Source organism: Oreochromis aureus, linkage group 3 (genome assembly GCF_013358895.1).
Source record: "Oreochromis aureus strain Israel breed Guangdong linkage group 3, ZZ_aureus, whole genome shotgun sequence".
Lineage (NCBI taxonomy): Eukaryota > Metazoa > Chordata > Actinopteri > Cichliformes > Cichlidae > Oreochromis > Oreochromis aureus.
The window spans coordinates 84661307-84688878 of record NC_052944.1 but is presented as its reverse complement, the minus strand read 5'-3'; the positions used below and the strand labels follow the sequence as shown (position 1 = coordinate 84688878).

The window sequence follows — 27572 nt, the reverse complement described above, 5'->3', positions numbered from 1 at the left end:
GTGTGGTTTATGTTGCTCAGTCTTTGTCAGCTAACAGACTTTCTCTGTATTTATTTATTGGGGAAAGGACCCTCTACAATCCACACAACTAACTCCAGGTAGCTGTTGAAGGAAGCACAATTGATAAAAACGTGCACCTGTTTGTGTGCAGTAAGCCTATTGGGACTGTGCTTGTCTTTAAGTAAACCAGAGTGTGTTTTTAAGGCTTTTTATGATTACCAGAGCACAGTTCTCCAGTCTGAGCACATTCTATTTAAAATCTCCATCTAAAGATACTTCTGACACTCAACATCTCCATTATTTATCTCTTTTTCTGGACTAGAGGAAGTGGAAAGAGACGTGACGCCTCTGCAGACACGCCGTGAGTCACATATGCCGTCGCACATTACTTAATCTAAACATAACCCTCGCCAAACCTTTCATGACTTGTGTTTAGAGCACTTTAGGTCAAACACACAGAGGAGAGAGTGTGTGTATAAGTTTATTGGTGTGATACAAGATGATATAAACCAAATATTCACTGTTTACACAAACATTAAAGGCTACAGTCTGTCCATAAAGCATTTGAATCCATATAATCAAACATTACTCATCATCATCATCATCATGATAACAAAGTCATAACAGCTAAATCAGGAAGAAACAAACACACAGTCCGTACATGTGACTGTGTGCTCACACACACACACATACACACACACACACACACACACACTACCAGCCCTGTGTAAGAAGCATGACATACAAAACGCTGTAGAAAAATACTCTTAAAAAACCAAACACACAAAACAACATCAGCAGCAGCAACTTGGAATGTTCTGGATGTGAGTTCGACCTCAGCACGGAAGGTCAACGGGGCAATTCATTGGGCAACTCTTCCACCAGGTTAACAGGGAGTCAAAATGGGGAGAAGTGCTAAAATGTTGATCTCGCCAAATGAAACAAATTCACAGCCTCCAATTATTCATTAGTGGACACGATGAGTGAAACATTTCCACATTTGTTTTAAACTTACATCTCAAGTTTAACAAACTCAGAGTTTTCACTAAACCTGCTTTCTGAAACAAAAGCCCAGATCACTGCAGGGTGTACTATGACCAGCAATCAGCCTTTTGGAGCCTCTGGTGGAGAAAAACAGGAATCACCGCCTGCATGTCCACTAGCTCCACCAGATCTCCCAGAAGTCTAAGGCTAAGTCACAAGGCCTAGAGACTGGTTGGCAACCACCGGGCAACCACTGTGTGCCAGGGAAAAATGAGAAGATGTCTTCCAGACAAATTAGAAAGAGTCACTGCAAACTGCTAACAACCAACAATCACATTGAGATTTTTGGTGGTTTACCTTTGTTGTGACTAATTTCACCTGGCAACAGCTAGCAACCACTTGCCAACCGATTGAGGAATATATGTTTCCCCTTGTGACCAGAGGTTGCTGAGTGTCTCTAGGCCTGTGTGACTGAGGCCTCAGTTAGTATGAGTTAGGGTTTTACTCTGTTGTATTGATGCTTCTTTGCTGTCTGTGTGAGTATTTTTGTCACACATATGAGGCAAACAAAACAAACAAAAACAGTTACCATTAATATTTAAGTGAATTCAGTGTGAGGCAGTTAGCTTAAAGCATAGATGTGGTAAACATGTGTGTTTAAATAGAGGCAACACCCAAATTCAAACTTTTTTTCCCCCAAACCTCTCCGCGTTTGAAGAGTCATCTAAAAAACGCTTTCAAGACACGTGAACTGCAAACAAACCGTCCGTTATGAGTTTTAATCCATTAAGCCTTAATATCTTTTTTCCTCCTACTAGTTCAGCTACGGTGTGAAAACTGCTACTGTTGAACAGTTGGACCTAAACGGCTTGTAAATACACAGCAAAAGCTAACGTAGCTTAGTGCTAACGCTATGAAAACACATCATTAAACGCTCTATACTGTGCTACATTTGTGCTTCGTATTCTAGCTGGCGCTAATTTGGCAGTTAATCGTTTGTGTTAGTGAGTCTGCTAGCTTTAAACTACAGTCTGACCGTCTGATACATGAGATAAAGCTCATATGTCTTATGTTAACATTTGGATTAATACTAATGTTTCCACATTAGCAATACATTAAAGTTATACTTTACAGGCAGTTTAAATATTTGCTTTTTTGCGCTTTATCCACTTTGATGAACATTTAGGTTACTTTTAGATAAAAACTGGGTAAAACTTTACTTCAAGTCCCCTCATTTATCATTTATGATACGTGTGTTATTAACTGTTTACGTTACTAACGATATATCTGTATGCCAGAGACTTTAAAGGCTAATGATCTGCATTGTTCTAACTTCACCTCTGAAGACATTTTTCATTATCGTAAACAAACATGAATAAACACAGCTTCAAACTACATCGGTGTATGTTATATACAAAAATAAAGCTTGTGTTACATCTTCATGTACCATTATACAGCATGACTGGGGTCGGGGGGGTCAGTTACAGGTTTCTGTCTGAAAGAAGATGAATGTAACTAACAGCTGTGAGAACAAAGTTAAATGTTGACCATCAAAGTTGCCCGATATAAGTTGCCAGTGTGGTTTGAAACACTTTCTGACGCTCACACAGCAGCTTACACTCACACACACACGTACAGTACGACATTGTACAAGTAACAAATTTGTTTTTGTTTTGTTTCTTTTTTTCTTTTTTTTTTACTGCTAGGCACTATAGAGTGAAGCATTGTGGGAAAATGAGTGTTCGGCTGGTCTGTTTTAGCAGCTTCAGCGCTAAACGCCTTAATATCATTAAAATGTTCCGTTTCACAGCTACTGTCCAGGAAACATTCCTCAATTTTCTCTGAAATAGCAGATTTAGCTTCTGCTTACAGGATGTTTAACACAAACACTGACACAATTTTGTATCACAGCTGCAAAACTATCATTAATCTGTTAATTGCTGTTATTAAATAATTTTTAAAATAGGGATTAATGAGTTAGGTAAGTACGTGAATCTATCCTGCTAATTTCCAGCTCCATATATGTATTCCTTGATGTTTCTAGAGTAGCTGTGCATGAGTCACACTTTATAATAGTCCTTCTTTAACTTATCCTGGGCCATGTCCAAAACAAGCTGTTTTAGCTCCTCCTTAAGACAATGTTCTTCAGAAATCTTGAGGAGTATTTCTGACAAAGTAGCCGGAGAAAATGACTGTGAAATGGAGTTTTTCTGCTTTAATGCTGACTTAAAGTTTGAACAAATAGTTTATGGAGTTCTTGGAAACAGACCATGTGCCATCTGATACACATGAACATCCTAATCTTGGGTTTTTTCCTCTGAACTACTGCTCTAAGTCCTCACTCACACAGACCTGGAGGCTGGTCCACAACCTCCAACCTGCAACTACTCACCAACTGCAAGTCAAACATCACACTTTTACGTTTTCCTTCTGCTTGGTGAGCAGTTGCAGACAAGCTTCGATGCAACCTTTGCAATCTGTTTGGCTTGGACTGGTTGAACTGGTCAAACTAGAGGTTTTGAGCAGCATCTTTTTAACCAGTTTCAGCCATCCAACTCCAGTAACCACTCGCCAGCTGATCTGGGGATACACATCTTTGAGCAGCTGTTAGGTCTGTGTGAGGATAGTGTAGTTTGTGACAGAAGCAAAAAGCTGTGAAATGAAGCCACTGCTGAATGTTTCGTGATGGAGTTTAAACGTAGTTTAAACCGAGTTTACTGTTTCAGTGCTCAGAATTCAAGTTTGAATGTAAAGTTTCGTTATTATTTTTTAACCAAGAAGTTAATCAGTCACGGCTCCCTGAGCCTGGTTGTGCCCAGTGTTTCCTCCTGTTTAAATTGAGTTTTTCATCCCCACTGTTGCCAAAGCGCTTGCACATAGGGGTCATCTGGTTGTTGGGTTTTTCCCTGTATTATTGTAGGGTCTTTACCTTACAATATAAAGCATCTTGATGGAACTGTTGTTGTGATTCGGTGCTATATAAATAAAGTTGAACTGAAATAAATTGAATTAAAAATTTTCGCATTAAAATCATTAATGTGAACGTGTGAAAGGGTGTTTTCTGTGATTTCAGTTAGCTGAGATGAAGCCCAGCAGAAGACTAGTTCAAGATGTTGTTAGAGGAACTGCTGTCTTTGGTGCTTCGTCTTTTTTTCAGCCCCAGGAAATTTAATGGGTGGTTCAAACTACATAATTTAAAAGTATCTTAGTATAAAGTCCAGCACGAAGCACTGAGCAGTGGTTATGTTCTTGTTTCTGTGATGTTTGTAGGTTTGAATGTGTCGAGTAATAAGAATAATAAGATCAGAGTTCAGTGTTTAGTGACTGATTGTATGGATGGAACCTCCATCAGCTAGCTACTTTGTTACAGTGCTGCTCACACAGCGTCTGAAGGCTATCCGTATCGATATAGGCACAGGTTAAGGAACTGAACGCGTGTTGTGGCTGATGATGACATCACTTCCTTCTGGAATGAATGAGAGCCTTGAGCAGGAACTGTTAGGTGAGTGAGCCTATGTGTCAGTCGGTCAGGTATGTGTGGATGTAGATCTGTTGTTGGATCCAGGGGGTGAAGTGCGTGACGTTGCTGTAAACTCCGGGTCCGAGCACTTTACTGAAGCACACGCTGCCCCACGACGTCAGGCCGAACAGCGTCCAGCGACCGCTGCTCTCCTCACACACCAGCGGGCCGCCGCTGTCACCCTGAACACACGCACACACACACATACACACGTTAAACACACACACTGAGGAACTGTGTGGGCTTGGTACTTCATGCTGGACTTTACACTAATTCAGCTGTTGGTGCAGATGTTACCATGCAGGAGTCGACGGTTCCAGCTTCATAGCCGGCACAAAGCATTCTGGGAGTGATGGTCTTCATGTCAAAGTAGGACTGACACTGAGACAGAGAGATGATCCGGACCTCCCCTTCCTGCAGTTTAAAGGGCACTGCACACAAACACACAGGATGAAGATGAGGCTTTAAATATAATAAGAGCGCTCAGGATCTCGAAGTACTTTGAGATTTCCTTTCAAAGTCGCTCTTGGCGACTAACAAAAGCACGTCTTTTATGTAGTTTTGTTAGTTCCAAGTGTCCTTGGACATAAAAATGAACTCTGAGTTGCCCCTGATGCATCCACTGGTGTCTAAGTGCGTAAATGTAAAAGCTGCCTAGGTGTACATAAAATCACAGCATGAGAGTGTGCATGATTAGGTGATTGAGACGTAAAGTAGAAAGCGTTTTGAGCACTTAAATTGAGTGAAAAGGCAGATTATGATTATGATTAAGGAGACTGAGGTGAAAAATAGAATAAAACTTATAGACTTGGTGTTATTTTTGGAGCCACCTGTGTGACCCTTCTGAAGCATGCTGGTGTGTATCTGGTGGAATCCCAAATATTTTCCTGAGTGGAAACAACCAGCTGCGGCAGCTGCATCGGAGCTGGAACGCGGCCTGGAGCATTCCCAGGATCGGCGTTGGTCCTGTGACACACGTGTGGGTGCAACAGTGAGACCAGACGCGCTCCAAGCTCGTCACATTTCAATCCACACAATATCTTTGGTAAGCTACACTGCTAGCTAATCTGAAATGAATGAAACTGCCCAGTTTGAGAGTTTAATGAAACATCAATTACAACTTTACAAGCATCCAGGAAAGGTTTGTAGTTTCAAACCAAGCTGCATGATTTCAAGTTTATGTAACTTTCATGGTGATGGAGTCTAGATTTAGAGAGCTTGAGCACAGAGCAGCATGAGAAACTGAGTTATCCACTCTCTCTCAGACTGACGGCCATCTGAATAACGAGGGCAGAAACTCAGACCAAGAGCAGAGCCTCTCTGACTCGGCTCATTCTTTCTGCTTTCAAAAAAAGCTGCCAGCCTGATGTTTTTCAACCAGCAGATGAAGACAGAGAGGACTCTGTAAAGTCTAAATGCACCGACTCTACGTGAGGAGAATAAAACTCTGGTAAATGAAAAATAATTTAAAGATTTGTGTTTCAAACAAACAAAGTGTGTGCGTGCCTACTTGTGCTACAAGTACAAAAAGTGAGTTTAGTCTAAGATTAGGAGTGGGATACGGCCAAAGAGTGAAGTGTGTGTGTACTCACTCCTGTTGCCCATGTGACCCCAGCCGGTGATGTAACAGTAGGAGTCGGGTAAAGGCAGCTGGCCCGGCTGAGGCAGACACACCGGTCTGACGAAGGCCGTCTCCTCAATCTGCAAACATCAACACGCCTCATCAGTACAGTGTGATTACAGCTGATAATCGATCCTGTGCACCAGCACGCTCTGACCTCAAAGTCCAGCTCCACTATACTGATGTCGTAGTCCACCACCGCCCGGTTGTAGCGCGGGTGTACAATGATGGAGCGCACCCCACGACTCTGACTGTGACCTCCTGGGTGGTCCAGGTTGTTAATGCCCAGCACCACCTTCCACAGGTCTGCACTCTCTCTCCTGTGACACACACACACACCCCTTTAGTGTTTGAGGTTAAAATAAGATGTGGCTCATTGACGACACATCCTGAAGTCGCCCGCCTTACCCCTCGAAGCAGTGTGCGACTGTCAGAGCCCACTTCCGGGCGATGAGGACGCAGCCACAGACGTGACCGCTCTGACCGCTCTGCAGCGAGCACTGCCAGGGCCACGCCCCCCGCCGGGACACCCGGCCGCCCAGAATCCGCTTCTTCCTGTGAGGGTGAAGGCCCACCGCCTGGCGTAGACCGCACTCTGACGGCAACAAAGAGACAAACTGGATTTGTTTATGATAAGCCATCACGGCCAACCAGCAACCTCACAGCCTGCAGTTCCTCCAACGTCCACTTGAGGCTCCAAAAGGGCATCAGCCCACATAGACTGCCATGTTTAAATGTCCAATTTTACACCAGAAACAAACATTTACAGCCTAATACAGAAAACGGTTTTGGTCTCTGATGCCATGTTAATTATTAAAGTTATATACGTAGGGGCGTGGCCTCTTTGGCTGACAGCTGGATGGCGACTTGAGTTCCTGAACTGTGTTTGTACTGTTGGAGCCTTTTTGAAGCATTTTAATGCAATTATCTGATAAATAATAATAATAATGATAATAACAATATTGATATATCTGGTGTGTGGTTAATTGTACTAACAGATCGTCACTTCAGGCTCCAATTTGGTGGCAGCCATACAGTTATAAGGTAAAGGCTTTAAAATGACGAGGCCTCTGCATCACGGTGTGATATATACAGTCTATAATTACAGCTTGTTATGTCTGCTTCAGTCAACCTACAGACAACATGCAGGTTGTGACAGAGACCGCGGTATAATTGGTCAGGAGCTGACACGCAGTTCGTCACATCTCTGTAATCTTCTAATCTGTCAGAGTCAACATCAGTCAGACAACAGCTGGACGTCTGAACTCCAAAATACCAAACTACACTTAACCCTTGAGTGCAGGTCCAGCTGTTGATGCTGATCAACATCTGCACCTCATACATAACGGTGTATAAGTGACTGTAGCGCTGAATGTAGCTGCTTTGACAATTTTTGAGATTAAACTTTTGAATTTGAGCTCCATCTGTTGGTAGCATGAGGAGTGACAGTGCTGATCTACTCCTGCTCATACACAGCACCTCCGTTTGATTCTTCAACTCAACTACAATAGCTTCGCATGATTCAGAATTGAAAATCATGCTTCTTTATCTCACACTGGGCCTTTGCGCAGCCCCTTAAAAACAGGCATTTTTAGCTCCATCCTTTATAAGTCAAATCCTGAATGGCTGTTCTTTGCAAACAGAAGCTTGGAACATCAGAGATAACTTAGATGCTCTCTGTGACATCATACAGAGCCAGAGCAGAAAAAAAGACCTTAGCGCACCATTATTAACCTCATGATTATTTTATGAGCATCCACCACCAGAGCAAGACTATGAGGGAAAAGTTAAACATGTCCACTTTAACATGCTTCTACAAACACACACTGATTTGAGAGAAAGGAATTTCAACTGCGATCAAACAAACCAAGTAAGGGATAAAAGAAGAAGAAAGGTTTACCTTCTCTGGTACACAGGACTGAAACTCTCTGCCTGGAGTGACACGCATGACTGCAGGACAGAGAAACATTTGTTATAAACACATCACTGCAACACCAGCTCACAGTAATTCTTCAAAACAGCCAGGTCATCATAAGACAACATCCTGCTTAAACAGGTGTCCTGTTTCCTGCCTGATGACTGATGGGCTCAGCCTGGATACTGCAGACAGTTTTTAACATCAGTGACCTTCAGATAAACTCAATGCTGGACTGAGGCCCTCTTATTAAATCAGCCTCAGTTTGGTCTCTTTGACTGACTCACCACAAGGTTCTTACCTTCTCTTTTCCAGCCGGGCCTGCAGAGCAGAACCGTTCCTCTGGTGCCACTCGGGGTGGACGTGTAACCAGCGTCGACGGCCTTGGACGCCGGGCTGATCGGGCACCCTGGAAACAGAGGAGGGAACCCTGCAGAGACAAACACAATATGCTTATTCCATCAGAAACTCAGAAATGCTCACACTGCAGGAAACAGTGTGTTTGCTTTAGGTCAGTGAAGCTGTCTGGGTGGAGTGTGCACGAGACAGAACACCGAATTCACCTGACAATTACCTGCTCTATTCTCACAGAATAAATCCACAAATAATTACTTTTACAAGGATAAATCTGACAGGATAAAGCCCCTCTGTGAGTCAGACATCTGTTTTCACATCCAGCTCCTCTGGGTAATGTCTACAAAGATCAATGCCTGCAGTGCACGTCTAAAAACTACTTTTAGATGGTTTGTGTATGTATTTAGAGTTTCCCACAGAATAACGTGTCTCCAGTCAGTTTCTCATCCCGACGGCAGACTCCAACTCCACTGTTCTGAACTGCAGTAACTGAACCGTCTCAAAACTGATTTTCAGAGCAGAAGACAGTCTGAGCCTGTCAGCTGCAGTCCAGAAGGATGGAGCTGGAGTCTGTATGACGGAGGTGAGACTCTGAATGAATATCAAGGACCTGGTCAGCCAGGCGGGGAAACACAAGACAGGAAATCCAACTGGATGCTCTTTGTTTTTACTTCACACTTTGGGGACTCGTCTCATTTATCTCCACATCATAAATAAGAATATTTGAATGTGAAGAAAGTCTTTAATAACGTCCTCTGAAGTGCTGCGAACACGTGTGTGTGTGTTACTAACCTTACCCTAGTCCCAGCTGGTTGCAGGTCAGTTCGCTCAGCTCGTCGTTCCACTCATCTGCACAGACCTGATACTCTGCCGCCGTCTTAAACACCGTCAGCACAGAGCCCGATCGGTCGGACAGAGACACTGCAGAGAGAACAGATCAGCGCATGTTTGGATAGTAAATACTCATCAGAGATGAAATACTGTAAAATACTGTAAAACTAAATACTGTAAAATATAAAATATTTATAAGTCAAGTCAGAAATTCCTTTTTTTAAAACCAGTAAATAAATGTTCCCTGTGCAACTTTATCATTCACCTTAATGTCGAACTTCACTTTACGCAGATGATACACAGCTTTCTACTACAAACACTCTTTGCTGTTTCACCATTATCAATAGTTAGTGAATATATAAATAAGCAGAAACAGATTGATTTTGCAGAATGAAAAGTAGAAGGACCAAAACTGCACTCAGGTGTCCCTGTCAACATATTAAAGAACAACCTATCACGAAAATTAGACTGTCGTACCACAGTTCCATTCGTCGGAGCTGTCTGAGCAGTGCTTCCTTCCATCACACCACAGAGTCCGATGGACACACTGGTGGTTGTTACAGGAAAGCTCGTTATCCCTGCACACCGCTGAGGAAATATGAATGGATATTATTAATAATACAGTCAGGGAGGTGATTATTCGCCCAGCGCAGAGAAATCTTTAAGAATAAAACTCTGATTGATAGTTAATTCAGATAAATGACAGATTAGACTGTTAGCACAGCACTTAGAACAAAAAATAATAACATCAGTGTGTGAGTCTTACAGCAGTTGGTCTCATCCACCAGCTGGGGGCAGTCTGGGAACCCATCACAGATCATGCTGGCTTTAATGCAGACTGTGCTGCCAGGACACTCCCACAGAGCACGCTCAGAGCAGCCTGACACACACAGAAAGGTGAGATCACAAACTTTAACCTGCTGCATTAAACTGTTAAAACATTCGTCTCGATGACTCTGAAATGTCTCACCACAGTTGTCCTCGTCGCTGTGGTCATCACAGTCCAGGTGTCCGTCACAGCGTTTGCTTGCCAGCACGCAGCGACCTGACCTGCACTTGAAGTGGCTTGGAGAGCACTCTATCACCACGAAAACACACATTAAACAGAAGATTTTAGTTTTTGGAGCAGAAAGTCTCAGCGATCGTCTTCAGGACAAACAGAGTGTACCGTCGACTCCGGCCTCTGGCAGCAGGCAGGTTGTGTTTCCTCCCTCCTCTGGAAACTGACTGCAGTCTGAGTCTTCCGGCCACTGCAATCCCACAATGCTGAGCACCGACTCACACTTCTCCTTTGCACTACGACACAACGACCTGCAGGGCGAGAGGGTGAGGACAGCGTGAGAGAAGGAGAGAGGAAAGTTATCTGAAACCACCCAGAGAAATAAAGTGATGATTAACTAGCTGCCTGTGTGCTGACCTGCAGGGCGGCACCCTCTGCAGGCTGACCGGGTCACACTTTGGTACCAGCAGCGTGCAGGCGTAGAACATGAGGTACTGGTAGCAGCCGGTCTGGACCAAAGCGGGGAACAGAGAGGACTCCCAGGACACGGAGCTCTCTCTCTGGGACAGGTGACCCAGGTAGTTGGGGAAGCTGGTGAGGTTGTAGGGCAGATTCATACACAGCTCCAGGCTGATTGGCTCACAGCGAGCTGGGACACAGAGCGCAGAGTCAAGACTAGTACGAGAGGGAAACCGTCCACTCACTTTCAACCACATAATGCACACGACATGACTAACTTCCATTTTTAGGTTTAAAATACATCCAAGCCTGAATCAACTTCAGCCTGTAAGTTAGAAGGCAATTACCTTAAAATATCAAAATAAAAGCTAAGAAGTAAAAAGAATTAAACACACAGTGCAGAATGTTTTTAAAGTCATGTAAGAATATGTGAAAATGTAATTTTAAGTGTGTGGGGACTGATGAGACCATTAAATGTTTCTGCTTCATACAGAATTTCAGCTGCTCAAAGCTCTGGACTTCCTTTATTGTATTCTTCATCTGATAAAGCTCCAGATGTTTTCAGACAAAAACAGGTCTGACCTGCAGACATGCTGACACAATTAAAAAAAAACCAAAAAAAACATGTCATCTGGATGAAGAGGATGTTGTTCCTAAACATGAGGATATGGTTCGGCATTAATGGAGCCTCACAGATGTACCAGTCACTCCTCTGATGGCTTACAACTGTGTGCCGGATGGTCTCTCTCCTCTTTAGCAGTGACAAAAGCAATATTAAACTTCTTAAGTGCTAAATCACAGTAACTCTTTTACTGTCAGAGGAGAAAATTCCAGTCAACTTGCAAAGAAGAGAAGACAAGCTTCACTGGGCTATTCAGAGTATCACATTAGGATATTGGATTCAGAAGGTGCTGCTGTCTGAACATAGAGGCATCACCGCCTGGATTTTACCATCTGTGCACCTCATTACTGTAACTCCTCAAGCATTTTGGGTTAAATAGAAAATTCAACTGGAAACTGAAAGATGAGAGTTTTTTGTAATTTTACAGCCAAAATTAAAAAGTAAATCCAGGTATGATACTTGGGTGATAAAGGGTTAAATGTGACAAGCTTCTCATTGTCAGATTTTTCTTTGTGAGGACAGTTTGTTGATGACTCACTGCAGCTGCTGTTGCTTCGCGGGTCGCACACGGTGTTGCCGCCAGCACACATGGGCTGACAGGAAGTGGCAATACAGCTGGGCTGACCAGGAACACATCCACCCTGACCTGGAAAAACACACACACACAGGTAAGACGCTATAGTGGAAATACTGGAAATAGGATGTTGAAGATGTGTGACAGAGGAGGATTGCTGGGACAGGGTGACATGCAGGCAGAAGGTAAGACTTTACAAAGTGAGTCAAACCAGTCAAAAAGGACCTGATAACTAATGAACTGTTTCTAGCTAGCTTGAAGAACATTCAGTATATATAACAGTTTGGCTCCTGTAACTTATGTCCTGTTTTAAGTTTTCTCCACAGCACCAAGAATCTGCCTCTGTGCAGGAAAACTGCTTTATAAATAAAAGTGTGTTGTCTTGTGGTGACGATTAGGATGTGATTAGCTTTGAAAATGAATTATTATCTTAGTCATTAGGGATCTAAGATTTACCAAGTCACTAATCAGTGTGTGAGATGTTTGAGTTCATCTGAATGATCTTCTGTCTTTTATAACAGCTTTTATGGTCAAAAAGTTAGTTTCTCTGAACTTTCTTAAAGTGTGATTTTGCTTCTAATGACAGACAGACAGAGTCTTACTCTGGTCTACGGTGCAGTTGTCTTCATCGCTGCCATCTTTGCAGTCGTCCTCGCCGTCGCAGCGAAACGCAGAAGGAATGCACTGACCATTCCTGCACTCCAGCAGACCCTGACTCTTACAAGCTGCAAACACACACACACACTTACTGTAATTGTTGATGAGTTATAGTAACACGTGATTAAGTTGAGTCACCAGTGACACAGCAGTAAATCAGAGTAACTCAGCTGAGCGCTCACAAGTTGTCACGTTTCACTCGGACTAAACCTTTCTTCACATTCACTATTCAGTCCTTTCATCTATATGTACATTTCTTCCTGATGCAGTTCCATTTTCTTCTTTTAACTGATCCAAAGATGCTGTTTTTTGGTAGTGCACCCCATGAAAGCACCACCAGAGGGCAGTGTGTACCACTGGAAAGTTTTGCTGAGCTCAGTGAGCTGTGAAAATGGGAACAACCAGTAGCAAACAAAGTATAAGTAGTAAATTGTTTAAATTATGAGCGAATCAAGAAAGTTAAACATCTCATTTCTTAGTTTAAATCGAGTCCTTCTGTGGTTGTCTATGGAAAAAGTCAGGAGTTACCATGGCTACTATTTTCCAAATCAATTAAATATTAATTTGAACACAAATTTAGATTAATCACCAGTTGTACTGATGTCTCAAAGTGCCGTGTTTTATTGTGAGAAAGCTAAGCTAGCTGTCACTCACAGCAGTTGAGTTCGTCGCTCTTGTCCAGACAGTCGTGGTCCCCATCGCAGAGCCAGTCTCTGGACACACAGCGCCCATCACCACACCGGTGCTCCCGGGCCACATCACACACTGTAAACATACAATTAGCTACACTCAGATAAAATAAATAACATGAACAACCTCCAGAGTCTGGACTGAGCTAATGTTCCATTGAATTAACTTAGAGTTTGCAATTGTAATAATGAAATGTGTTTAAGTCTTCCATTATGGTCAGTAAAAGAGTTAGGGTTAGCCATTTCCAGAAAAAGCTAGGTCACTGTGTACAACGTAATTAAAAACTGAAAGCAGTTATTTCCATTACAGTGATAGCCTTTATTTAAACTATAGGGGTACAAAGACATGATATGAAATGATGAGACTGAGAAATTTGATTGATTTAAATGCTCTAAATGCTCCCTTTCACACACGTTTTTCCTATCCTGGATCTTTAGTGTCCCAGAGAGGGATTAGATATTGTTATATCCTTCTGCTGGTGAGGGACATCATTTAGAAGATAGGTGGCTTTAAAGAGGAGCTAAAGTTTGTTCGAGACAGAGGATGAACTGACTGGCTGCACAGAGGTCCAAAATAATATTTTAAAAAGTTGATTTTGAGCTCTGAATCATGTAAAGCTACTGTAGTCTATGAAGAACAGAAGTACACAGGTAAAAATAAGCAGGGCAGCTCCACTTTTAATGAAATTTAGCTTTGTGGTGTTCCTGTAATTTAGCTGACCAGTTAGACTGATATGTTGCTTTGCCTCAGTGCAGGAATGATAACTGGCTTCGATCTCAGACTGTTTATCTCAGCTGACCCCTGAGCCTGGTGATGCTTTCAGCGTGGGTCCTCACAGAGATACAAAAATGTGTGTGTGTGTGTGTGTGTGTCAGATGGACAGGTGGTGGATTCCCCTGGTCCACACTTCGCCTCTCTCTGATTTCACAGCTGATCCCGAGCTGCCAAACTGCGTCACCCTGAGTGTGTGATACTCTGTGATGGATGTGTGTGTGTGTGTGTGTGTGTGTGTGTGTGTGTGTGTGTGTGGTCTTACCACAGTTGAGCTCATCACTCAGGTCTCCGCAGTCGTCATAGCCGTCACACACCAGAGCGGGCGAGAGACACCGACCCGTGTTACAGTGAAACTCGTCATCTGCACACACTGAGAGAGAGAGAGAGAGAGAGAGGGAGTCACACGATCAGCACTGTTTTTTTTTTTTCATTACACTTTTCCTCGTGTTTTCCTTTATCTCATGTTAGATATTTCTCTCCCAGCTTTTCAGTTTTTCTTCAGAGAGGATAATCACGTTCCTGAGAGAGCACAGAGTAAAAAAACAGAAAAGAGACATTTTCTTTTCTTTTCTTCACATTTATGATCGGTTAAGTCTAGCCTCTTTTGCACTTTCTTTTGTCTTTAACCTCTTAAAACCCTAAAAATTATAAATAGTTCTAAATACTAGAAGATATACATTTGAAATCAGCTCTCTCATGTCCCTGCAGTTTCTCTGTTATAAAATTTCCACAGGGAATGTGAAACAGGTAAAGACTCCAAATAAAGGATGTGAACTTCAAACTAACACGTCACAGGAGACCTGATGAATGTTGAACGGTTAAACTGTCTCATGTTTAATCTTCTTGTTCTCTCCCTCCTGTCCTCTTCAGTTCTTCCTGTTGTGTTGGTTTCTCACTTTATAGCTGTTTGTCGTTCTTCCTTCATTCGTTGTCATGTGTGACTTTTACAGCCACATAAACCTCTGCTGGTTAAAAGAAGGCTGGGGTCACAAAGAGGGAGAGAGACATTAAAAGACAAAGAGAAATCTCTCTCTCTCTCCCTCCCCTTTTGCCTTTCTGATAGTCGCTGCCTATAGATTCTTTATATTACCATGGCGACCACCTTTCTGTGACACACAGAGCGACCATACCACTGTCATCCACTCAATCACCTGCAAACACCATGACGACGGGCTGAAACGTGTCCTGCTATTTACACAGACCACAATACAGTGTGTGTGTGAGTGTGAGTGTGTGTGTGTGTATGTGTGTGCATGTGTGTGCATGTGTGAGTGTGTGTGTGTGTGTGTGTGTGTGCTCACCACAGTGTGTTTCGTCGCTCCAGTCATCACAGTCGTTGTAGCCGTTGCACACCAGTTTCTGAGGGATGCAAATCCCCGTCGCACACAAGTAATGATCTTTCCCGCCACATACGGCTGCCAACCAATCAGAGAGAGAGTACAGCAGTGATGTACAACAACAATATTTATGATGTATAAAAAATTGCAGTCCCTCTAATGTCCACTTGGCCAATAGAGATACTGTTTTCAGTCACGACCAGAACTATAACTTAATGAGAGACAGAGACAGAAAAAAATATGAATGCAGATGTAAATGAAGCCTGTAAGGGTCATTCTATACTGGCACTGCCTCATGAACAACATTGATGTGAAAATTGACATCATGTCCACTTTTTGCTAACTCTCATGTCTTCAGGTTGTGTACCTCTTAGTTTTTGTAAGCTGGCACGATGTGGTTTGAAGCCGGTTTGAAGACATGAATGTCTGACTGTGTTGCTTTTTACTGCAGTTTTAATAATGTCTCAGTACTCATTATCAGAAGCTCAGAGTTTCACAGATATACAGACAGAGAAGTTGTAAAAGTTTGAATACATGAGACTTTGTGGAAAAAAGACTTTGGCTACATGCATCGTAATGGCTAGCGTAAATGGATGCAACTGTGTATACTGTATTTACTGGTGACTTCAAGATCTCACCTGAAAAAGTTCAAACCCAAATCATTTTTACTCAACGCAGTAACCAGCAGATTAACTGTGAGAACAGGGCGTCACAGACTGTTTTCATACAGGTTGTGGAGTTCCACAAGGCTCTATCATTGGTCCTCTACCTTTTATTCAGATTTGAATCATATTCTTCTCTAAGTCCATTTCCACAAACTCGCATTTTAAAATTTCCAACTTTACAGGAGAAATTTACATGTTTACTACTTGTTACAAAAATTGTTCAAAAACTGGTCTCTAACGATTATAACAACATTACAGGTGTAAATTTCATTCACCTTTAAGAAGTTTAAGTTTAAGGTGGATGGTAGCTGCTAGGCTTCACTTCAGCAAACTGGAGTTCCTGACCTGGACCTCTAGATTGAGTTTGGAGCATTTAGAATGTTTTAATGAAATTATCTGAGCTAATACGTTAGCTGGTTGGCTAATTTTTCCAACTGGCAGTCCCTGAGGTCTGAACTCCAGTTTTGGTGGGTGAAGGATTTTATGTGTGGTTTGTACTCACAGGGTTTCCCTTTAATCTGTCGCGGTGTGTAGCAGGCAGATGACGTGAGGAGACCTGTTGGCGAAGGTGATGATGGTGATGACGGTGGTGACAAAGCAGAGGTGGTGTTGCTGAACTGGGAGCAGCGCAGAAAGTCAGGCCAGGAGGCGTTGAACATCTGTAGGACTGGCTCGCAGCCTTCTCTCGCTGCCTCGCAGAAAGACGCGCAGGGCAACACGACCGTCCTGCACACACACATACACGGACGTCAGGGAGCAGTTAGTTGGTAGCATCATTAAAACATTAAAAGTCCCATAATCCTCCTGTCAGAGGTCCTCTGGAGTTGAAACCACTGACACTGAAAATGTGTGTGTGCGTGCATGTGTGTGTGTCCTCTAATTTTGGAGGGTGTGAGGGTGTTATTATTAGCCATATACACACATACAGCTGCTGTCCCACTTACTGTGTGAACAGCTGAGTTTCATGTTCTTGTTTGTGTTTTATAGCTGAGGAAGACAAAGTTCTGTCTTTGCTGAATGTGCTGGAACTGAAAGACAACATTCGCATTAGAGATTGAAAGTTTAGGTAAACTGAGAGAAGCTGCTTGGCACTGTGCAGGCTTTTAAAGAAGACCTGAATATTTTGGTACCTCCAACATTCCTGATGCCTCAGCATCGGGTCACCTGACAGCTCTGGAGAGATACACTTTATTCTGTGTCTTTGATATCAGACTGTAGCTTGCTGCTATAGTTTGGTTGTTGTCAGCAGCAGCTGGACATTCGCTGAAACTAATCCAACATGCTGTCCTGCTGTTTGAACAAAGCATCATGACAGTCTGGCTTTTGCGCCGTGTGTTGCTATAACGCAGTGTGCAGAGCAAAACGAGGACAGGGAAGAAGAAACGCTGTTTGCTGTTATTTAGGCATTTCACTCTGGACCGAGTTTGCACCTGGAGCCTCTGGCACTGTGCTAAAAGCTGAAACTGAGACATAATCAGGGCACCACCTGTTTGAGCGTGCAGCGCGCTGACGGTTTATTAATGCCCTGGGATCTCTCCTCACCCTGAGCAGCAGAGCAGCTGGATAGTGTTGCTGATGAGAACATTTGACACTGCGATCAAACAGTAACCTAACACTGAGCTCTAATTGTCTAATTATGAGTTTTATGAGTGTCCAGAGACGACTGTGATATCTGAGAAACAGATAAGACCATATTTCAATCTTCTCAAAGTTCCACTCAGGGTTCAGACTGCTTTTCTAGTCACAGCAAAGAAGCTAACAGATAATATAAGGGACAATCTGTGGTAATAAGTAAAGGAGCAAACATCAGCTTCAGGTTCTGGACAGATTAAAATATGTGCACATGTTGTGGATTGAGAACAAGCAGATTGCAAATAAACAGCTTGCACAGTGCAGCAGGACTTGTTTTTTCTCACCACCTTTCTCTTAATATAAATAGTTTTTATATTTTGTAGTTTTTTATGTTTGTCGTCTGGTCAGAGCGGCCCACTAGCTCACATCAGATTCTTCAATCAATCTTCAATCCCCGATCAAGTCCAGAAAGGTTGACACTGATGACCTCCACAGCAACGAGCTGCTCATATGGAAACTGGAGAGGCTGCGAAATAGGCCAAGTAAGGTCTGTGTATGGAAACAGCTGACTGTAGGTTTGTGTGTATGTGTGTGTATGTGTGTTACCTGTTGTGCGTGCCGTCAGCTGCGATGCACTCGGGCAGAGCCAGCGAGCAGCCAAAGAGCATGATGTGTCTGTAGCATGAGAGTCTGCTGAGGTAGCTGAAGAACCTGAAACACACACGCTGGCGTTCAGTCACCGCTGGGAGCTCAGCTAACACTAATCTACTCGTCAATTCATTTATGAATCGTTTGGTTCATTTAAATGTTAAAAGTAATGAAGCCCTGACATGACACAACCTGAGGTGATGCCTTTAATTGTGTTGTCTTCTTTTCAGTATGAAATAGCTCTCTGTAGATAATTCAATGACTTTTAGTGGAACTGTTACCTTAGCAACATGTCGACCTCTGAGCTCTTCACCACGGCGACGGAGGAGGACAGCCACGTCTGATTGTAGGGCAACATGTGACACTGAGGCTCCACGATCAGCTGGCAGCTACCTGCACAGAGACAGCTGGTCACGAGGATCAAACCCTGAATGCTGCCCCTACAGGCTGCTGTCGACATTACAGCCTTGTTATAAAACAACGTGACATTTGTACCTAACAAACGTCTTTTTTCTTGCTTTTGGAATCTGATTTTATTTAGGACATCCTTATGTTATAGTTTCTAATATTTTATGCTTCTCAACAAAGACTTTTTGGTGCATATTTGGTTTTCATAGATCTTTGTTTTATTAGTGATATTTCATTTCATTGTTGCCCATGAAGTGATGTGTTTGGTGGACGTTGAGCAATACCAATGTTGTTGTTGTGTTTTGTTACCCAGATGGAAGCTGTGCTTAGTGTCAGAGAAGTGGCATAAAAACCTAATTCTAGATAGAAACATGGGTTATTACTGGCTTAGTATCCTCACTGTTTGATAGAGCTGTCACAGACTCAGATCTTTGCTGCTAGCTGTCTGCTAGACTTCACCTCAGCTAACTGGAGTCCCTGAACTGGTCCTTTGGATTGTGTTTGTTCTGTTGGAGTCTTCTGGAGCATTTTAATGGCTGCTCTGGAGTTAATTGCGCCAGCAGAGTCTGGTGGCTAAAGTTTGCTGATCTTGTGAAAATGATGGCAAACAACACTGAGACTTCACCAAGTCCAAAACCAGCCGGTGAAACTCACAGTGTTCAGATTTGAATCCTCTGAAATCTAACCTGTCGCTGGAGTCAGGCAGGTGGTTTATATTTTTACACCTGTAGCTCCCGTAACTCCTGAACCATTTGGTCAATTGAAAGAATTCCAACGGTTCCTGAAAGCAGTGAAATTCGGGTCATTACAGTAATCCCAGGCACGGTTTTGCAGCAGTCAAAGGTTGAGTTGTAAGTGAAGGAGTGTGATGGAGCTCTACAGGAAACAGACATTTTATCAGACATTTGAGTTTTTACTGTGTCTGTTTTTTATTTTGTTTTTGCTGTTTGCTGTTGTTCTCTGGGTTATTTGCCAAGAGTTGGATGTGACGCCCTACTTGGAATTACCATAATAACCCTAATAACACTGAGCAGTCAAATTCAATTCAGTTTAATTTATGTAGCTCCACATCACAGCCGCCAATAACAGAGAAACCCCCAACAATCAGACGACCCCCTCTGAGCAAGCACTTGGTGGGAAGGAAACACTCCCTTATAACAGGAAGAAACCTCCAGTAGAACCAGGCTCAGAGGGGCAGCTATCTGCTATGACCAGTTGGGGAGAGGAGAGGATAGCAACCAAAAAAAGGAAGTGACTGAAACATCAGGGAGGTTCCCAGACTGACTGTTAGGGACAAAGTAAGAAGTGCAAACATCTGGTGAGCTGAGCTGCTGCTCCTTCGGAGGAGCCAGCCAATCAGTTTTGGCATCTGATCAGGATGTCCTTTAGAGGTTTTTGGGGACATAGGCAAGAAGGGTAGACTCAGAACTCAGTGGAGAGATTATATAGTAACTGGAAAACATTGCTAGCTTAAAGAATGACTAGAATAACCTGCTGCCACAGATCCCCAAAAGAAAATGGATGGACAAAGGAATGGACGTCTGCATGGATGGATGCTTACAGAACCACTGTAGGCCAAACTAATGCCTTCCAGGATAATTAAGACCATCCTTCTGAGATTTTTAGGGGCAAATAACTTAGTAAGATAACAAATAACTAATAACAAATGACAGTAAATTGAGGTTTTTCTGTGTTTAAACCTCGCCTGTAATTGGTTGGATTGTCCATAGTTGGATGTATCATTGTCAGTGCTTTAAGAAGACACTTGTAGCTAACATTAGCATGACAAACAGTCAGGTAACACCACCGACACCTTCAGGGCCTAACTTGTTGTCTCAGTGGGAGAAATCTGAGTTATCAGAGAGTCGGTTCATCACTGAGCGTGACCTTTTTTAACAAGGTGGCCGAACTGGGCAGGAGGTCAAACATCCACCAAATCGGTTGAGTGTCCAGTGTCCAATCAGAGCGCAGGACAGACTGAGGCTCATTAGCATTCACCTCGACTGCACATTAATACATGGGAACAGAGAGAGAGACACTGAAGGACAGCAGAGGAACAGAGAGAGACAGAGACGAGGGGAATTTTAAAATAGCAACGCAACAAACGATTTATCAGCACAGACGCACACACACACTCTTGCTCAGCCCATCAGGTCAGTAGAGGAGAGTAGAGGACAGCAGATCTGAATGCAGCTCATCCTCTGCAGCTCCTCTCAGGTATCAACTCGTCCAGTTGACACTAATGGAGCCTAATAAGATTTTACTGTTTGACGGGAAAGGACACAACAACAACAACAGACAGACGGATAGCAGGAAGGACACAGACTGCAGAGGACTGTGGGATTTGTAGTTCATCCTTAGCCATGGCATTACTCAGGTCTTTTAAAAGCTGCGTACGTTTCCCACAACCCCCTGCTGCTTCCATCTTTCCTGCTCACACCTGATACCTGTGTTGGGCGCAGAGGCGGTGCTGCTCGGCCAAGCGGTGCTCAGTGATGTCACAGAGGCAAGCCAATCAGGGGGGGTTGTGTATGGCTGAGTGGGCAGAGCCTGAGAAGAGGTCGCCGGGGGAACGCCGGTGGTGGCGGCAGGTGTGCTGTCACTGCGGTTCTGCGGTGAATATGTGACGGTTTCCACCGTGAATGAGGAGGAGGGGTAGGGGTCACTTGTGCTGTTGCTGTGGTAACCAGGGTTGCTGTCGGCGATGGGTTTGGGTGAGGGGAGGAGGCTGGGGTCCAAGTGAGTGCTGCCAAATATACCTGCGGAGGAAGACGCAGGTATCAGCCAATCATAGGAGGCGGTTCAGGCGTGATTCTGAACCACGCTCATGAACCAGACGTCCATGAGCGTGGTTTCAAGGATTCAGTTCATGAACGAATGAGTGCTGTGTGGTGTCACACTCTGGATCCACATTTTTCCACAAAAAGTCCGAAATTTCAAATAATTTTAAGGAATTAATTTGACAATTTAATAATTTAGAAGATATAAAAGCTAAAAAGTACTCTCCTTTCACAGAAACCTAAATGTCTGTATTCTGGTCACATTTAACCTAAAAGTCCATGAACACACTGACTCTTTTCTACAGGTGTGTCAATAATAAAGGACCCCAGAAGCAAAATTCTCAGTTATGGCGAGAACGGAAAATTCCACAAAATGAAGGGACAGGAATCCCAAGTTCTTAATGGAAAAGAAGCTTTTGAGTTGAAAAATGTGTTCCCCTCTCTTCTTTTGAGTCTCATTTCTCTTTTATTTTGAAGGTCAGGTCCTCTTTGGCTTTCTCTGTTTTCACTTCCTGCCTTTTTTCTCTTCCTGTCTTGAATATTGCCTTGACTGACTTCACCAGTTCCTTGTTGTCCCTCGCCCTGCTGGTGTGTGGTTACAGTGCATCTTACAGTGTTGATCTCACAGTGAGTCTCTGTTGTTGTGGGTGCATTTTGGACCCCACCCCTTCCTCTCTTCCTCCCTTTGTTACTTTAGAGTTTTTAAAGCACTGTTTTTCGTCAACTCCCCGGCCATGTCCGTCTTTATGAACTTGAACAACCTGACATTTCCGGCAAAGAAAAAAAAACTATTAATGAGACAGCACAGCCGTGTCAGACAGATCTGGTTACCATGGTAATCTTTTTACATATTTTCTGTCACACACAGCCGTGGGTTTCATCATTTGCATTTCTGGAATAAATGTAACAAATGAGTCACTGACAGATCATCGGCTTCACCCCCTCAAACACTACACACCGAATTACTGCCGACATGTGTGAGATTCCTCTCAGCTCTGGTGGAAACAAATCAAAATAGGAATTTTCATTTTGCACGTTTGTTACATCGGTTTATGACAGAGACGGCTTCGCATATGTGAAGGAACATGCATGCATACATAAGTCATGCACTTGGAGGCTGTTTTTTTGCAGCGTAAGGAGGGGAGTGGGTGGTCGAATGCGTGTGCTGTAAATATCAGTGGGTACGTGTCCCAAGTGTCTCCCTGAAATCTACACCACATGACCGTGAAACAGGCCACTCATCACTGTATATAAATAATATAGCTACTGATAAACAGCTACTGAAGTTCTGCCTACAGACACAGATCTCAGGTCAGCCAGTAAGTCAAAAATGAATCTGAGTGGTCTCTGTTTGACTGAGCAAAGCGGCGCCTGACTTCCATCAAATAAATAAATAAAACTGGTGCCAAAGTGTAAGTCCCACAGCTGGAACCATTAATCAGAGAGAATGCCACAAGAAATTCAGGAACAAAATCAAGAAATGGAGCCCTGGGATAGATAGATAGACCTGCCCAGGTGTACCCTGCCGCCGGTTCTGTCACAGCTTGAATAGGATGGGTGGATCCAAAAATGATAGTCGATGGTTTATCAGACTGCAATTTACCGAAAGCCCTCCTTCATTTGCTCTGTGCTCAGGCTGTTTACCTGCATGCAGCAGACCCCTTCCAAAATCATTGGTCAGTAGATCTCGAACTACAAATATGGTTTTCAGACGGTGAGCTGGTGTGAAGGACCAGAGAAAAACTCTCTTTAATTTGACTAAAATTGAACTCATCATTTTTTATTTGTTGATTAGATTAAAAAAAAAAACCATGAAGCCTGATTCCTTCCCCCCACGCCTGCAGCAGATACAGGAGCAGATATCTGCAATAACCAGGAGTACTAAAAGCTGTCGGTGTGATTGGTTTCCTGCTGCGCTTAGCAAAAAGTTCACCTCACGCCCCTGAGGAGGACACATGTGAGGCTGCGGGCTGCTGCTTTTGATAAAGCTCACAATAACACTCTGAAAACTTCTGCTGCTGCTTGTGGAGACTCAACAACACCGTCCAACAGTGAGAGCCAGGTGTGATGCGCACACAGCGTGACTGTGGATCATCGTTCAGTCAGAGGCTGAGAAATAAAAACTGCTGAAGAGTGAATGTGAAGGATCTCACTCACAGCCTCACATTAAAGCCCTCCGAAAACAGACGGAGGCAAACAGGAGGTACTGCAAAGACCATTAAGTGTGTAATGGGGAGAGAAGCCACACACACACACTTTCCATTTGTGTGCAATGAGTCGCGAAAGAGACAAAAGAAAAACAGCTGCAGAGGGAGAAGAAACCAACGAAGAAGAAAGAGGAGAGGAGCTCTCACTGCGAGGAGAATGAAAATAAGTTCTCAAATTTTCTGTTAGTGTAAATTTAAAAAGTTTATTCATTCAGACAATGTTTGTGATTTTTGTGTATGTGTGTGTGTGTGTTCAGAAAGAGAAATAAGACTGAATACAATACATTTGAGAAAGAAATCAATCATCAAAGCTGCCACGAGAAAATGAAGAAAGGAAGGAAAATCCAGTCGAGGAAGAGAAATGATGGGGGGGAGACTGAAAAGGTGATGGAGGTGAAGACGATAGCTGGGGGAGGAGGAGGAAGATGGTGAAGGTCTGGATGGACAGATGCTGCCGCGTCTCTTTTACTACCTGCGTAAATATTTGAAATTCTTTCAGTCTGATCCTCATGCTGATTGGCTGAGGGACTCCCTGCTGTCATGGTGACACACATGCACACTTCGCCTCCTACACGCATCAATCTGTTCACTGTGCCTCCATCATTCCCCCCTTATCCCTCTGTAGCTCCTCTTCATCGAGAGAAAGGAGGGATGAAGGAAGAAAGGGGATGACTCAGGGGAAAGAAGGGGGATGTAAGAGCGACGGAGGGAAAGATGGAAACGGATAGAAGCAGGGAGGAAACTAAACTGAGGAAAGTAAAAAGAGAAAGAATGAAAGAAAAGAAATAAAAAAGAAGGAATGATGGTGTGAATGGGATGAAAAAAGAAAGAAAAAGGGAGGAAAGAGACAAAGAATCAAAAGGACGGGTGGAGATTAGAGGACAGAGAAGGCGGGAGATGGAGTGATATCAGGGTCATGTCCAGACTGAAAGTGAAGGGTGGAGAGTCTTTGTCAGGTCACTGAGAACACCTTTGACCTCAGAGGTCATCAGCCAGACTGTGTGTTTGTGTGTGTGTCTCTACCGGTGAGGACCAGGACGAGCAGCAGGAGGCCGGCCAGCAGGCTCACGGTGGGAATCAGGATGTAGAGGAGAAGGCGAAGGTGATTGGTGGAGCCCAGCTTGTGGGGACACGCCTCCCCGCCCATCCTCGCCTGGGGTCCTCGAGCCAGAGTCTTTGTGGGACACAGAGAGACATTCAAGGACTCATAAAACACCAGGATCCAGGTTATCAGAGCACAAAAGAGGAGGCTTCTGGCTCTATACTGTCCATGTTTAGCCCCGCCCCCTTCTTCCACTGAAGGTTATTTTTACAGAGAGCAGAGGTGTGGGTGTGGGTGCGGGTGCTCGGGGTGTTTCTGCCCTCTCAGAGTTTCCGTTGGACACGCCGAAATTATTTTTGAAGAGATATGACAACGAGCCGACACCTGACACCACACAGCAGCCCCCCTGCTTTAAACACTGCTCACTCCACCACCCTCTCTCTCTCTCTCTATGGAGCTGCTCTGTATAATGTGCTGATTGGCTGATTGGCTGATTCATTACCACAACCTCTGCTGTGCATGTGTGTCTGAAAGAGTGTGTGAAAGCTGCAGCTTGGATCATTTTCTTTTTATTGCATGACAATGATAACAAGAAGCTCACTGTTTGGGTTAAATAAAAATAAAACAAAACATGCACGTTATGTACATCTTACACCAAAGACCTTTCGGCGAGGACTTTTATTTTGAAGGGTAAAACTAAGTAAGGAACAGATCAGAATAACAACAGCTTGGAGTACGATGTGAATCATATATATTTAATCTCTGCAACATTGTGGCTATTTAGAATTGAGCTATTTGTATATATTTTGTAATTTTATTTGAATTTTATTTATTTCAGTCAGTTACTGTTCGTATGTCTTGGAGCAACTGAAATGACATAATCCTCAGGCATTAATAAAGTAAGTTCTTAAAACTGTTCATATTTATTGGTTCTGATATTTTCTGATGCCTGGTATATTTATATCATCAAAAACACTCAGTTTACTGTCACACAACATAAAGAAAACAGTTTAAATGTCAGTTTTCTACAACATTATCATGTTCTTAATCTTAATAATGTTTTTATTTAAGAAAAAGAGTCAAAAATAATAAAACTTTCTGATCAGATGTGAGTAAACTGTTTGTTTTGTTTTGTAAATCACTACATGATTATTTTAATTATTAGCTGTAGTTATTAAACTTGCTTTAATTCTTCCAGTACTACAACTATCTGTTAATAACTAAGTTTGTAATCATTTAGTCTCCGAAACATCACAAATTTATTGATCAGGGGGACGGTGACAACCGTGTTTAGAAGAGAAACGAGTGCACATCATCAGGTCTGAGAGCTGAGCGTGTGTGTGAACTTTCAGCTGTTTTCTGGATCATCTTGTAGAAACAGAGACGTCAGCCCCCCGAGGAGCTTCAGCTGGAGCCACGGGGCTGTTTGAAGCTTCAGTCCTTATTCTACAATTAATATGAGTTTTTAAATTTTACATCAGAATAAATCAAAGTCTTTATGAATAAACAGAGATCCACTAATCACCCAAACATGATCAAATCTAAGGTGCCACGTAGAAAGAAAATGAAAGTCTTTAAGGAGAAATTAAAGTTATCAGTGTTATTAATAAAGAAATGAAAGTGTAGCTGCTGTTTTCTGAGTGCAGTTTTATAACGATCACAGCTCACATTCGCTGTGAACTCTACACAGACGGAAATCACTACAAGCGGGACATTAAAAGTCAGATACTGGAACAACATCCTGTTTCCTAGTCTAAGGAGCTTGGAAAGAAAAGCCGGATGACTGAGAACCTTCACAGACATCCTGTTTCCTACATGCTTCATGCTCCTGAACACACCTGTGCCCTCAGGTAAATGTTACAGCAGGAGAAAAAAGTGCACTGACCTTTGCACAAATGTGATAATAACATAAAAAATTTAAGCAGCTGATTGATTTTTTTAAAGAGAAAATAAATCTGTAATTATTTCTGTGACAGGTTATTTCCAGCAGAGATGACTCAATGAGATTTGACTGAAATAAAATAGAAATAAAAACATATTTGTGTCAGTTTTCTGTTGACACTTCTCTGATTAAAGCCTTGAAATATCTTTGAAGTGTTGCAGAATAAGAAGAGTCTGCAGCAGCAGCAGCACAGAGAGGCGGAGAGGACAGAGGACGGACACCAAGGACAGCAGCAGCAGCAGAAGCGAGGACAGAGGTAGAGAGAGCTCCGCAGACAGCGGGGACACAGAGAGAGAGAGAGCAAGGGGGGCACTCACCGCCGCAGTTCCCGCTCCGCTGAAGGTGACACGCGGGCAGGTCTCCAGCCGCGCGGACAACATGACCTGCTGCTGCCCGCCGCCGAGCGCGAGACCATCCCTCTGTCTGCTGCCCGCGAGCTGCTCCGCTAACTAACCGGGCACGAGACACGCTGGCTCCGCCCCTACCCCGCCTCCTCCCCCTCCGCTGTGTACTGTCACACAGCTCAGGTCGTGCCCACGTGAGGAGGTCTTAACGTGGGATTAAAGCTCCTGGATTCAGGTGCAGGGCCGGAGCCACGTGCCGCCCTGAGCGCCAGCTTCAAAGCTGCTGCCGCACATATGCGCTCCTCAGCAGGGGGTACCCCCCAACGGGTCCGAGACACCTCCGAAAGTTCTGTCAGGAATACAAACACAAATCAGACTCTGAACTCTCTGGTTACATCTGCATCCACCTGGGGAAGTGGCAGGGAGAGGGTGGATGGGTGGGTGGAGATGGGTCTGCCCTGGAGACAGAAGCAGCATAGAGAGTCTGAGATGGGTGGAGTTTGCTATCATAGGATGGAGGTAAACAGGTGCATTAAGAGTATTAAGAGGTGCCCCAGTTTCAACAGCAGGGGCGTTTTCAGGAGTTTTTCAGAGCTGTGACCCATCAGTGAGGAGTGGAACCCCAC

General features: G+C 43.5%; 1 protein-coding gene across 2 annotated transcripts; it reads right to left on the bottom strand.

Annotated features, from left to right (window-relative positions):
- Positions 1-463: 463 nt before the first annotated feature.
- On the bottom strand, positions 464-27018 carry corin (corin, serine peptidase). 2 transcript variants are annotated; one of them, XM_031736574.2, is made up of 24 exons: positions 26920-27018; positions 24642-24792; positions 21079-21390; positions 18505-18616; positions 18182-18286; positions 16506-16729; positions 15303-15416; positions 14264-14371; positions 13192-13302; positions 12483-12605; positions 11845-11952; positions 10643-10874; positions 10394-10536; positions 10196-10303; positions 9992-10105; positions 9703-9813; positions 9192-9315; positions 8342-8470; positions 8026-8075; positions 6534-6720; positions 6283-6445; positions 6097-6205; positions 4802-4935; positions 464-4686 (listed from the first exon to the last, which is right to left on the bottom strand). In XM_031736574.2, exons 1-24 carry the CDS (start codon positions 26980-26982, stop codon positions 4504-4506), a joined length of 3318 nt encoding a protein of 1105 aa, XP_031592434.2. In that variant the 5' UTR covers positions 26983-27018; the 3' UTR covers positions 464-4503. The 2 variants fall into 2 exon arrangements, with proteins under 2 accessions (XP_031592434.2, XP_039464169.1); XM_039608235.1 differs by lacking the exon at positions 21079-21390.
- Between the last annotated feature and the right edge of the window lie 554 nt (positions 27019-27572).

Coding starts and splice junctions, on each gene's coding strand:
- corin (XM_031736574.2), bottom strand. CDS start 26,982: ATGTTGTCCGCGCGGCTGGAGACCTGCCCGCGTGTCACCTTCAGCGGA. Junction 24,793..26,919: donor GCGGAGCGGGAACTGCGGCG/GTGAGTGCCCCC, acceptor TGTCCCACAAAG/ACTCTGGCTCGAGGACCCCA. Junction 10,304..10,393: donor GCCAGAGGCCGGAGTCGACG/GTACACTCTGTT, acceptor TCGTGGTGATAG/AGTGCTCTCCAAGCCACTTC.